Source organism: Mus caroli, unplaced genomic scaffold, assembly GCF_978045245.1.
Source record: "Mus caroli unplaced genomic scaffold, Mus_caroli_1 scaffold_5, whole genome shotgun sequence".
Lineage (NCBI taxonomy): Eukaryota > Metazoa > Chordata > Mammalia > Rodentia > Muridae > Mus > Mus caroli.
In genome coordinates this window covers 30382527-30395598 of record NW_028227260.1, presented here as the reverse complement: position 1 = coordinate 30395598, position 13072 = coordinate 30382527, and the positions used below count along the sequence as shown (strand labels likewise).

The 13072-nt window shown below is 35.5% G+C and overlaps 1 protein-coding gene across 3 annotated transcripts in view; it reads left to right on the top strand.

Annotated features, from left to right (window-relative positions):
* Positions 1-11134, top strand: part of Tbc1d8b (TBC1 domain family member 8B) — a 67361-nt gene extending 56227 nt beyond the window's left edge. For all 3 annotated transcript variants that reach the window (XM_029473353.2, XM_021152905.3, XM_021152904.2), the window contains exons 15-21: positions 1091-1159; positions 1321-1561; positions 2518-2583; positions 4367-4450; positions 5505-5561; positions 9096-9193; positions 10603-11134. In XM_029473353.2, coding sequence (XP_029329213.1) covers positions 1091-1159; positions 1321-1561; positions 2518-2583; positions 4367-4450; positions 5505-5561; positions 9096-9193; positions 10603-10983 — 996 coding nt within the window. In that variant the 3' untranslated portion in view covers positions 10984-11134. The remainder of the gene's footprint in view (positions 1-1090; positions 1160-1320; positions 1562-2517; positions 2584-4366; positions 4451-5504; positions 5562-9095; positions 9194-10602) is intronic.
* The last annotated feature ends 1938 nt before the right edge of the window (positions 11135-13072 follow it).

Below are 13072 nucleotides of genomic sequence, written 5' to 3'. Positions count from 1 at the left end.
GGTTCTCTGCAGCTGTGTTAAAATTACATTGATTTCAGAATTTCTTTTGCTTTTTGAGAGGCATCATGTCACTATGTAGCCCTAGCGAGCCTGGAGCTTGCTATGTAGACCAGACTGCCCTGACACTCACAGTGAGCTGCCTATTCTTGTCTCCCAAATATTGGGATTAAAGGTATGCACCACCACGCACAGTTAACATTTTCTTTTGTGTGTGTGTGAATGCTAATTTTTATATCAGTTTTGCTTATCTTATATAATAAATCTTGTAGTAAACTCACTTTTTCTATGCTCTGGAATATTTTACCTTCCATAGAAAGTTTGAGAAAACAAGACTATAAATATACAACCTTTTGGGTCTGCTGACTTCTGATGATGGTAGTAGCTCTTTGCTTATCATTTCTGTTTTGTCTATTCAGGGGTAGTTTTTTACACATTTGAATTTATTTTGGTGATATATTTTCCAAGAGAGTTATCTATTTTACCTCAATTTATGCCATTCTATATAATGAACACTGTAACGACTTCCATATTCATCTTTATATATTGTCCTTTTAGTTCTTTATCATATTTATTTGTTGGAGGGTGCGCCCATGTGCTGTAACATCCCTATGGAAGCCAGAGTACACTTTATGACATTTGCTTCTATCAGCATGGCTTCCTGCAATTGAGCTCAGGTCGTCAGGCTTGGTAGCAAGTGTCTTTATCCACTGAGCCATTTTGTCAGTCTATAAGTTATAATTTTCTTCTCGTTGACGTTTATTTGTGATATTTTTTATTATACTAAAAATGTATTTTACTTTTTCAACTAATTAACAAAGTGTTAATAGTCTAACACTATATCGTGATTGCACTAAAGTCAAATAGTATTTTTTTATCAGAAACACAGGGTTAATTCAACAGTTCAAACTATCAAGAACTAACTTGGCTACTATGAATAGAGCTGCAGTAAAAAATTGTTGTGTAGATTTAAAAAGAAAAAAGAAATTAAAAAAACCATTTTCTCCTGGGAGAGGGAAACTTGGAGTGAATTCAAAGAAAGAGTTTTTAAAGAGAAATGTTACGGTCTAATTTGTTTTTAATCTTTTTAAAGTTACGTGTTGTCTCGCAAGACGTGAAAATGAGCCTTCAGGAACTGGACGAACTTTATGTCATGTTTAAGGTACGGCTGTTCCTCTGTAATGAAAGCCAGTCTCTTAGCAGAAGTTTATCACAATTACTCTTAAATATTTTTTTATGTTTTAATGGACATTTTTAAAAGGAATATTTTACTGCTTTCTGATTTAATGATCTTCCTTTTTTATTTGTTTTTTTTTTTAATAGAAAGAGCTGTTTATATCTTGTTATTGGTATTTGAGTTGTCCAGAATTGAAGCATCATGACCCCAGCCTGCCATATTTGGAACAATATCAGATTGACTGCCAGCAATTCAGAGTATTATATCACTTGCTGAGTCCCTGGGCTCATTCTGCAAACAGAGACTCACTAGCTTTATGGACATTCCGATTGTTGGATGAGAACTCTGATTGCCTTATAAACTTCAAAGAATTCTCCTCTGCAATAGGTAGGCGGATGTCCTTTAACTTCCTAAATCAAAACATAAATTTCTTCCCTACCTCCAAAACCCATTTCATACTGCTGTCTATTGCTGCTAGTTTAGACAGATGTTTCACTCTGGATTACATTATCTTCAGGTTTAGTAATTTGGGGGGCTTTTTAATGTGTTTGTTGCTAAACCTATGCATAAACCTTTTTATGGTTACTTTTTTCTTTTCTGTGCATTGGTGTTTTGCCTGCATGTCTGCCTGTATGAGGGTGTTGGATCCTCAGAAACTGGAGCTCCAGGCAGTTATGAACTGCTGTGTGTGGGTGCTGGAAACTGAACCTGGGTTCTGTGGGAAAGCTAGTGCTCTTAAGCACTGTGCCATCTCTCCAGCCCCACATATTGATCTTTTGCCCCAAACCTCTCAAAAAAGCAAGCTGTTCATTGTGACTATTTTAATGCTTTAAAAGGCAGGAAGAGAATGTCCAGGATTTTTCCACACCAGATATATAGATGCAAAGAAAGGATTTCTCCTCAGGTAAAAATCTATCCATATAGCCTGGATAAGTGATACAGAAATAGTAAATGAATGAGGTGTGTGTATAGTTGCTATGTTGGAGGTTTTGTTTCTTTGGTTGCCATACGCTCCCAGCAATGATTTCATGGATTATCTTGAAGAGTTTCTTCCTCAAATGAATTGTAAACCCTCATTCAAAGAGAAAGACAAATGTGTGGCTGGAAGAAAGGAACTAGTGCAGTAAGCATGCTGTGTCCCTGGTGGAGCGTTTTTGCTTCCATGCTCGAAAGAGAAGCGTCTAACTGATTGAGTAGTTTGTTTAACTGTTATCTTAAGAAATACAATGGTTTGGATCCTAATTCTTAGCTGCTTCTCCACACCAACTATCTTTAATCATTTGGTTGAGATCCGCTGAATAGTTCGATAACATGATTTTTTCTAATTGAATTTTATTGAACAGATATAATGTACAATGGAAGTTTTACGGAGAAGCTCAAGCTGCTTTTTAAGCTGCATATTCCTCCAGGTAAGAATTTAACTGTCTTTACGGGTGTGTAGTAAGAGCTCATTCCATTGAAACCGGCATCACTGCACAGCTAATTCTATTTCAAAAAATTATTTTCCACTTGTCACAAGGTTATTGTTTCATATGACCATCAGGTAGTATCATAAGTATTTTTACTGGTGTGTATATAGATATAGATGGAATAAAATCTATGAGAGAGAGTCCATATAACAGGTAGATCCTCAGTTTCCTATTAGGCACTTACTTATATATGTATGTATAAATGTGTATGGTTTGATATAGGATCTCAGTATATATCCCAAGCTGACCTCAGCCTCAGAAGTGCAAGAATAACAAGCCTATGCCATCCTGCCCAGCTAGCTATATCTTAAATGATAGCTTGTACAAGAAATTATGTATCATTGAAATATTGGGGCAATGTTGAATTTCTGCTCTCATTGTCATTAGAATAGTGATTCACTGTAGGCAGGTTACCAAACTTGCAGATGATGCAAATTATTCAGCTACTAGGACCAGATGGCAGGTATAGTAAATACTTACAAAAAGAAGCAGAACAAAAGCTATGGTATTGAGCATAAGCTATGTCATGTTATCCACTTCATACACAGTATCAGTCTTAACTCCACATGCATACAAGGGCACATGAATGAACACATGCATTACCATACACATTATAAAATATGTCTATATGTACTCACTTATTTTATCCTCATAGTCTCTGAAAAATTATGTCATCCTTCCAAGTTTTACAAAAAGGAAGCTGACAGTTTGGAAGATTCAAGTATGTGGCAGATATCACATAGTTGATATGAGATCCATCTGACTCCATTCTACTATATTTCTTCCAAGTTACCTTGCCTTTTCATTTCTCATAAAGTTCTTTCCACTGACCTAAGAAAATTACTTTCAACATATCCCTACTCTATAAAAGAAATATTATAAAATGTAGCTTGGGTTGGGCTATTAAAAAAAATCAAATAGCACCTCATAATTTGTCTAATGCTCTCCCTGGACTCCTTTTAAAGCTTTTTAGAGCCTTTTCATGTTAGCAAGGAATTGTTATTTAGCAGACAAAAAAATTAAAAACATCTTTACCCCTCAAATACTTGAATCACAAATACAATGTTAAAAACAAAAGATAAACCACACAATAACTCAATTATAAGAATACTTTTTGTTATTATGATAGGTTACCACTTGAAGGTTTAATTTTTCCATTTCATGTATTTTTATAGAGGGATTAAAAGTAAGAATATTAAATAGAATAAAATATAAAATAGGAAATTTATGTTTCTGTTAAATAACAGGTGATACACAAAGTTAGGCACCTAGCTTTGTGTTTTACTTTATTAGTACAGGAGTTTTAAACATGCTGAGATTTCATGTTCAGATATAACCTAAATGCCAGATTTTCTTTGTTCAATGTGTAATGACTCTCCGAAATTTATTTAAAGAGTATAAAAAGTAGGCTACTCCTGCTACGGGATGATGGCCCTCAGCATCAAATGGACTCAGTGGGTTGTATAAAAGAGCCCATGAAGTTAGAAGGGAATAGTGGTAGTGAAAGAGGGAACATTGCAGGAAAGAAATGGGGAGATGGATTTGATCAAATACAGTATCCAAATATATGACATTCTCATGCAATAAAAAAGGAGAAATCAGAGAACTCAAAGTGATCGTAGGCTTATTTGGTGGACAGCAGAGGACAGCAATATTATTTCCACCCAAGTCACCTAAACTTAGTCTGAGCAGTAAGAACTTCTTTTCTGTTATATGTTTTCAGCTTATACTGAAGTGATGTCTAAGACTTCTTCAAAGGGCGATGAGCTTTCAAGAGAAGAATTACTTTATTTCAGTCAGCTCCAGGGTAAATATTTGTTTAACCTTTTAACAGAATCTGGGTTGATTTGGAGTTGGTTCATGCTCTATTTCTTAGACCAGTCTCAAACTCTTGGGCTCCAGTCATCCTCCTGTCTCCATCCGTCTCCCAGGTAGATGGGACTAAGGACATCTTGATGACTGCATACTTGTGGAGATCTTTCTGACTTGGGGGCTGCTGCACTTTCCCCTTTGCTACCACAATAACAGTTAGCAATGCCTCTGAATATTGGACTGATCCGACAGTATTTAACAATTTTTATGTTTTGAAATTTCTTACGAAAGAATTTAAGAGACAGTCTATATAATACATTTTGCATTTAATTTTATTAAAGAAATCTCTATGCTATATCACATCATGTCTGTGCTTTGATAAAGGACAATGAAGCCAATCAGATCTTTGATGATTTACAAGCCATGGCTATTTAAAGCTATAGGGATGAATGTGCTTTCTGACATGAGTTGGAAGTGATATACACTTGTCTGTGTCATTTGCTTCATTTTCATAGCTGTCAGTTGTCTTATAGAGAAAACCTATGTGTGCATGTGTCTGTTTGGTTGCTATATATATAATGAGTACTACAAAAATCTAAAAAAATTATCTATTTAAGTCTTCCAACTTTATATATAAGGGCACTGAGTACAGAAACAAGTGACTTGTACAGGGTTTCACAATAAGTTGTTACCATACTTGGAACGTTTGGCTTGTTCTTTAGACTCCCATTATGTGAGGAGCTTTCCTCCCATTAATAAAAATAATACAACTTAATTTGAAAGCAGTCAAAGAAGGAAACTATCACTCAGAAACAAGTTTAAATTTGGTGGATTGTCCTCTAGGATAGTTTTAATATTAATCTACAGTGTTCTTTTACTATGAGTGTTTCTAATACTTTACATTCTAATGTTAGGAAGTCAGGTTACATAAGTGCTTTGGTGGGTAAGAAAACCAAGTACTTGTAAGTCTTCGTACAAAATACTACTTTTCTTTTAAAAGATGCCTGTTAAACAGTTTACCAATATGCACTTGCCCTCTTTTCCTTTAGTTTCTAAGCCTGCAGATGAGAAGGAAACAGAATCGGGAAGAAATAGCCCTGAAAAAGGTACTACAATGACAATCTAGGCATATCATTCAGTTTATTAAATGACTTATTCTATAAGTATGGATAGTTGTAAAAGGGGGGGGGTAGAGTTCTTTAAAGGCTGTAGATGTGTCCCAATGAAGGTTTTAGTTACATCGTGTTACTATAACAATTTATTGTTTCTTCTTGTGACACTTCCATCTCAGAAGTTATAAAAAATATAACACTAAGTGATCCATATTCGGTTTTATTATTTTAAAGGTTTTATTTTAATTACAATGTAATAGGTAATATTTGTGGCTGGAATTCAGACAGTATGTAGTCTTTCTTAGCTCCAGATAAACCTAACCAGAAGTAAAGGCTGTAATAATTTTGCCAATATCCTTTTCAGATTTCTTTCTTTTTATACACAAACATGTAGACATATTTCTTTTTAAAACATCCATAAACAGTGGTCTACTGGGTGCTATTTTCTTATTTTGAAATATATCGTAGATAATTTTCCATGTCTATTCATTTGATTTTCATTTTTAACTTTCAATAGGAACAGAACATTTCACAATTTAATTGTAAGACTTTTTTTCAATCACTAACTCAATATTGATGGACATTTAATATGTTTCCAATTATTTTCACTGCAAACTATGATGCCCAAAATTTACATATATATTTCAGGGCAATATAAGCGATATTTCTTTAAAATAAGATAAATACAGAGAAGTATAAGAATATTGAATAAAGTAGTATTCACCTTTGATATTTTAATAGAGACTATGATATTATTCATTTAAAGCTCATCATTCTTCATTTTAAAACATTTAATTAAAAATAATTCCTGAAGATCTAGTTGAACATAACTCTTCCACTATTTTACCCAGCTTTAAAGAAGATTTAAATAAGAATTTAAAGGTCACAGAAATATCATCTTAACTGAACCCTTTAAACAAGTGAATCAATAAGCAGTGGTTTTAATTTTTGAAAAAGAGCTACCATTAATGACTTTCATATGTGCATATGAAGAACTGGATATAGAAAATATTAAAGATGATAGGATATATGGGTATATAGCTACATGAAATTTATCATGGGATCAAAGTGTGCTATTTTAATCTAAATACATCATTTTCACTCTTTGCTCATATTTTTGCTATTGCCTAAGTTTGCCAAAGAAAAATTTTGATCTAAATCAGTGACTCTCAACCTTTCCAATTGTGGTGGCTTGAATATGCTTGTCCCATGAGAAATGGCACTATTTAGAGGTATGGCCTTATTGGAGGAGGTGTAGCCTTGTTAGAGGACTTGTGTTACTCTGAGAGTTGGGCTCCTAGTGCTCAAATTCCACGCAGGGTGGAATCAGAGACTCCTGGCTACCTGTGGAACAGAGTCTCCTCCTGGCTGCCTTCAAATCAAGATGTAGAACTCTTGACTGCTCCCACACCAAGTTCACCAATATAGTTCTCACCATGATGATAATGGACTGAACCTCTGAAATTGTAAGCCAGACCTAATTAAATGTTTAACCTTATACGAGTTGCCTTGGTCATGGTGTCTCTTCACAGTACCAAAACCCTAAGAAAGAAGTTGGTACTAGGAGTTGAGTATTGCTGTGATGAGCCTGACCTTGTTTTTGTTTGGAGGGATGTGGATTTTGGCATCTGAGATTTGGAAAGCAATGGAATGCTTAAAGTCAGACCTAATAGGCCATTCTGGAAGCATTATGGAAGATTTTAGTGATAAGGGTGATTTGAAATCTGGGGTCCTGGTTCAAGAGGTTTCAGAGGAGATGAATTTTAGTATGATGCCTAGAGATTGTCCTTATGATATTTTGGCGAAGAATGTGACTGCTTTTTGCCCTTGTCTGAAGAGTCTTCCTGTGGCTAAAGTAAAGAGATTTAGACTAATTCCATTGACAAAGGAAGTCTCAAAAAGCCTAGCATTGACTCTGCCCTGCGGGTCACTCTTATGAAAACCATTTTTGATCAAGCATAGCAAGCTTAGAATAGAAAAATATGAAATGTGTGGTTCAAGTATTAAAGGGGAACCAGGAAGCAGAATGGAGATATTCAAGATATTCAAGATATTCAAGGAGATAAACAGATTGAGGGAGTGGTGACCTTGGGGCAAAATTCCATCAAACTAAGTTTATTGTTAATTTGTTTGCAGTTGAACAAGGGATAGTTATATTAGGTATTATTATTATGACTTGGTTATTGTTTTCATTTGGACATAAAGAGATATGATTGACAAATTGACAAGGGATGGATTGTGATGGCTATTCTCCTTTGTCAACTTGACTATATCTCAAATGAACTGCAATGCAGAAATGGAGGGCACACCTGTGGTCCAGATCTTGAGTCATAGTGGCCATGCTTATAAAGATCTTGTGAAAAGGAATTAAAGAAAAGCTTAGGTCCAGGAGTGATGGTATGTGCCTTTAATCCCAGGAGACAGAGGCAAGCAGATCTCTAAGTTCATGGCCAGTCTGGTACATAGCAAGTGCCAAGTAAAGAAAATCTCAGGTCCAAGAGTGGAGGTATATGCCTTTAATCCCAGTACTCAGGAGACAGAGACATGCAGATCTCTAAGATGTAATAGAATCAGAGCCTTCTCCAGACTGCCTTCAGAGTAAGATGTAGAACTCTTGGCTTATCCAGCACCAAGTCTTCCTGCACAATTCCATGCTTTCCACCTCTGGACTGAACCTCTGAACCTGTAAGCCAGTCCTAATTAAATGTTGTCCTTTGTAAGAGTTGCCTTGCTAATGGTGGTGTCTCTTCACAGCAATAACACACTAATTCTGTGACCCTTTAATATAGTTCCTCATGTTGTGGTGACCCCCAACCATAAAATTATATTTGTTACTAACTCTGTAGTGGTTTGAATATGCTTGGCCAAGGAAATGGCACTATTAGGAAGTGTGGCCTTGTTGGAATAGGTATGGTCTTTTGGAGGAAGTGTGTCACTGTGGGTGTGGGCTTTAAGACTGTTGTCCTAGCTGCCTGGAAGCCAGTCTTCTCCTACCAGCCTTCAGATGAAGATGTAGAACTCTCAGCTTCTCCCACACCATGTCTGCATGGATGCTGCCATGTTCCTATCTTGATGATAAAGGACTGAACCTCTGAATCTGTAAACCAGCCCCAATTAAATGTTGTCCTTATAAGAGTTGCATTGGTCATGGTGTCTGCTGCTCACAGCAGTAAAACCCTAAGACATCTTCATAACTGTAATTTTGCTACTATTATGAAACGTAATGCAAATATGTGTATTTTCCCATAGTCTTAGGTAACCCCTATGAAAGGGTTGTTTGACAACCCCCCCCCAAAGCGTCACAACCCACAGGTTGAGAACCACTGATGTAAATAGAAGTGGAGAATATATTCTGAAGGCCAGTGAGTGAGATCAAAGCTAAATTCAGATCATGTCCTGGACTGAAAGAGATGGGCTCTTTTACCTTGGTGAAATAGCTTTCAGTTTTAGTTTATTTTTTTTTTTTTTTGAGATTTGGGGAAATGTTGTGAGCTGTTCATTATAAAATTGTTTATTTCTTTCATTTAGGCAAAGGAAAAATTGATATTCAAGCCTATTTAAGTCAATGGCAAGATGAGCTTCTTAAAAAAGAAGAAACCATTAAAGATTTACCAAGAATGAATCAGGTATTCATTTTTCCAATTCAGTTTTCTAAGTGAAAAATTCTTAATGTTTTTTCTTAATAATGTGAGTGCATGGCACCCATGGTTCAGTCACCAGTATCACAAAAGGAAAAGAAATAAAAATAAAATAAGCTACATACTATTACAAAAAGTGTTAAGTAATCTACATGTAATCTTTATAAGAGAAATCATGAAAGAGGTGAACAATCTTTTAAATTATTTTACACTTTAAACACTTAAGTGTATTTAGTGTTTCTACAGTAAATCTTATACATAGGACATATTTCCAACATTAAAAGAATATATTAACGGAGTAGACATTTGGTTGTCTACCATATGTCAAATCTATTGCTAGTTACTAAGAAATTACTAAGATTGATTTCACCTTAGTGCCCAATATTCTTATAGTTGACAGTGCATAGGCAATACTAAGGACTAGTAGATATGATTGAAATTGATCTCTTTGTATACCTTGCCCATCCATATGTTTTTATACTCTACAACAAAAGACTGATTGATGCTCTCATACTCAAGTTTCCCAGAACTTTGCAAAAACAAAAACCATCAAATAGCTTAGAGTGTCTTAATGGGCTTTCCAGTTTGATAGTTAAATAAATCCTTTATGAAATAAGTATATGACATATTTATTCTTCAATCTTTATAAATGATTGTAGTACATTATAAATGTACTATGAAAGGGAAAGAGGAAAGCATGTTTACAATACATTTTATGAAACGTATTATTTGTGCTTGGTTTATATCCATATCAACCTTTAAGGTTAGATGACTGAATTGTAGAATACTTGGATTTGAATAGCTTTTAAATTGACAAGTATTTTCTAGGACTATCTAGAATTTTCTCAGGACAGTTAGCAGAATGACTAGCTTTTCTTAACTTTGGCCCTATGTCTGCCTTTAAAGACAAGCAATCCAAAGGGATTTCTTAGATTCCTTTCACTACTAGGTAGGTCTCAAAAAGTCATTCTTCCCCAAAATTAAGTCACCTTCATTTAGTGCCCAGTGTAGCTTTTTGAGATCAGATGAAGTCCATAATCCTTTTCTTAATTGGTTGATGAGATTTACATAGAGGAAAATATGGAATTTTGAATAACCAAAATTGTCACCCAACACTAAATAATCCTGGAAATCCAGTATATTTCATGCCAATAAACCTGCCAGAAATTAGTTTGGATATGACATTCTTTGATTAGGCAATGTGTGAGATGGCTTTAGTGGCATGTTCTTTCATGGTTCATACTTAATTTCCTTGAGCAAAGATATATCATGAATTCAGTTCTATGATGACGGTTATATACTATAAATTTTATACAGGATGCTATGCACTTCTGAGTTCCACTTATATTTGCTAAGTTTAATGTTAAAATATTCTATTTCCAACTTGTGTCTTCTAGTCACAATTTATTCAATTTTCAAAGACCCTGTATAATTTATTTCATGAGGACCCTGAAGAAGAGTCGCTATATCAAGCCATTGCTATTGTAACCAACCTTCTGCTCAGGATGGAAGAAGTTGGAAGGAAACTCCATAGCCCGGCATCATCAGCCAGTACAGCTCGTGATTCTGGACCCAGTGAAGGGAATGCAGAGAGCAGTGTGAAGAAAGATCTTCCCTGTCCCAGGGAAGAACATCAGTGGTCGTTTGCATTTGAGCAGATTCTTGCTTCCCTGTTAAATGAACCAGCCTTGGTGAGGTTTTTTGAGAGACCCTTAGATTTAAAAGCCAAGCTAGAAAATGCAAAAAGCTCCCAGTTAAGGTCTAGAACCAAGATGTAAATCTCTGCCATCATCAGCTTTGCCAAGATTCCTGCACTATCAGCCTGATTCCTGGGAATACTTCTCAGGGGTATATTGCATTACTGATGTGCTCCAAGGCAGAAGAAAAAGATACTCAGAAGCACAATGGTTCATTTCCTTTGTATTAATTGCACTTTAAAAAAATTCTCCCCCTCTGTCACAAGATAAGCAGCATCAGGGTCACATGCTCAGTGGGACCACCAGAGGGCGCCACCATATCACTTTAGTGAGTCAGTCACAAGTTTGTCCTGCTGTTTCCATGAGATTACTGGTCTTTTGAAAGGTGGTAGTATATTTATTATAATGCTGTTATGGCAAATTGGTAAGCCTTGCTTTTCAAATGACCCCAGTCTTATAAAAAAAAAAAAACTTTACAAAACTGGGCTTTAGAACTGTAGCCTTAATTATCTAGGAAGTTGCCTTTTAGGGCCCTGATTTCCAAGTTATATAACTAAAAGATTAACTTCTAAAAGGTAATTTTATTCAATACAGTAATACATGGTTTTTCAAAGCAACTTCTGCATTCTGTGCTCTCGAGGGATTGAGCACTCGGTGTTTAACACGAGTGTAAAACTCGGTGTTTAACTCTGTTGCTGATAAACACAAATCAAGAAGTCTAAATTCTGGGCTGATATAAAGAAAAACAACACCGGACTTAGACTTAAATCAAATAAAGCCAGCATTTTGAAAAGAAAGGTTAGAAGACAGTTTAGTTGACTATATAGCTCTTTCAGTTAGACTGAGACACAAATAAAAATTCTTTAGAGTGGCATTGTTTATTGCTTTGGTTTCAGAATAGCTTATGATTGCTTGTGTCCCAGCTTTGTAGTTTGAATTTTTACCTGTTGAATTTTAATTTATAGTAGGTAGTGTGGAAGAGTTACACTAAGATTGAATTGATTGAATTGTTTTAGTCTGGCAAGCATGTAAAGTATACTTCATGTAATACTTACAAAGGTACTATATAGAATTGCCAGCATCTACCTAAAAAGGTTTGACTTAGACGTGCAATTTTTACATACTTTATGCTTTTTCTATGGCAGTCCATTTAAATATATATGGACGTTGATAGCACTTTCAAAAGAAAAAAACAACAAACAAACAAAAACAAGCAATCCATGCAGACCTGACCTGTCTTCTGCCACTTTTGAAGAGGAACTTACTTAGCAGTTGACTTGGGAAATGGGGCAGGAACCAGTGCGTGGACCTTCTGTCTTCACACTAGACTTGGATTTCGAGCCTCTGACTTGGCTAGAAGGGAAACAATGAAAGGGTAGACTTCCTTCATGGTGACCAAACAAGTCTCCCTTTCTAGGAAAGAATTGGCATGGTCAGTCTTTGACAAGAACGTACTGTGACTAAAACCTAACTGTGTTACCATAGCACATACTATTTTCAGGGAAGCTAAGCACTTCTCAAATTATGTCTTTGAAAATTCCTAAGTTATGTATCAGAAGATGGCCTAATCGGCCATCAGTGGAAAGAGAGGCCCATTGGTCGTGCAAACTTTATATGCCTCAGTACAGGGGAACACCAGGGCCAAGAAGTGGGAGTGGGTGGGTAGGGGAGTGGGGGCGGGGGAGGGTATGGGGGACTTTTGGGATAGCATTGGAAATGTAAATGAAGAAAATACCTAATTAAAATAAAAAACAAATTAAAAAATCCCTTAATGTAATCCACTATATAAACAAACTCGAAGGAAAAGAAAAAAGAAAATTCCTAAGTTGAATTTGGTCAAATGCTGGTAGCATCTTTAAGATTTGATTATGCTGTCTTTTCAAGGACATGACTACTTAAAAGAGATAGTTTAAGCCTTTCTGCCTCAACTCAGAGATGATTAGCTAAAATATGTCCCAATTTTCAATCGTAGTTAATAGTTTATGTGAGAACCATCACACATCTACCATTATGCAATGATTGTTAAATTATACGACGATAGCTCTAGAAAAACATATGGTCCGCGCTTGTATACAAAGATACTGTTATACACACTTTGTTAAATATTTTGTCAGTTGTATTTACAACAGATACTTTCTTAAGAGAATATGTTGTTAGTTTTTGATATTAT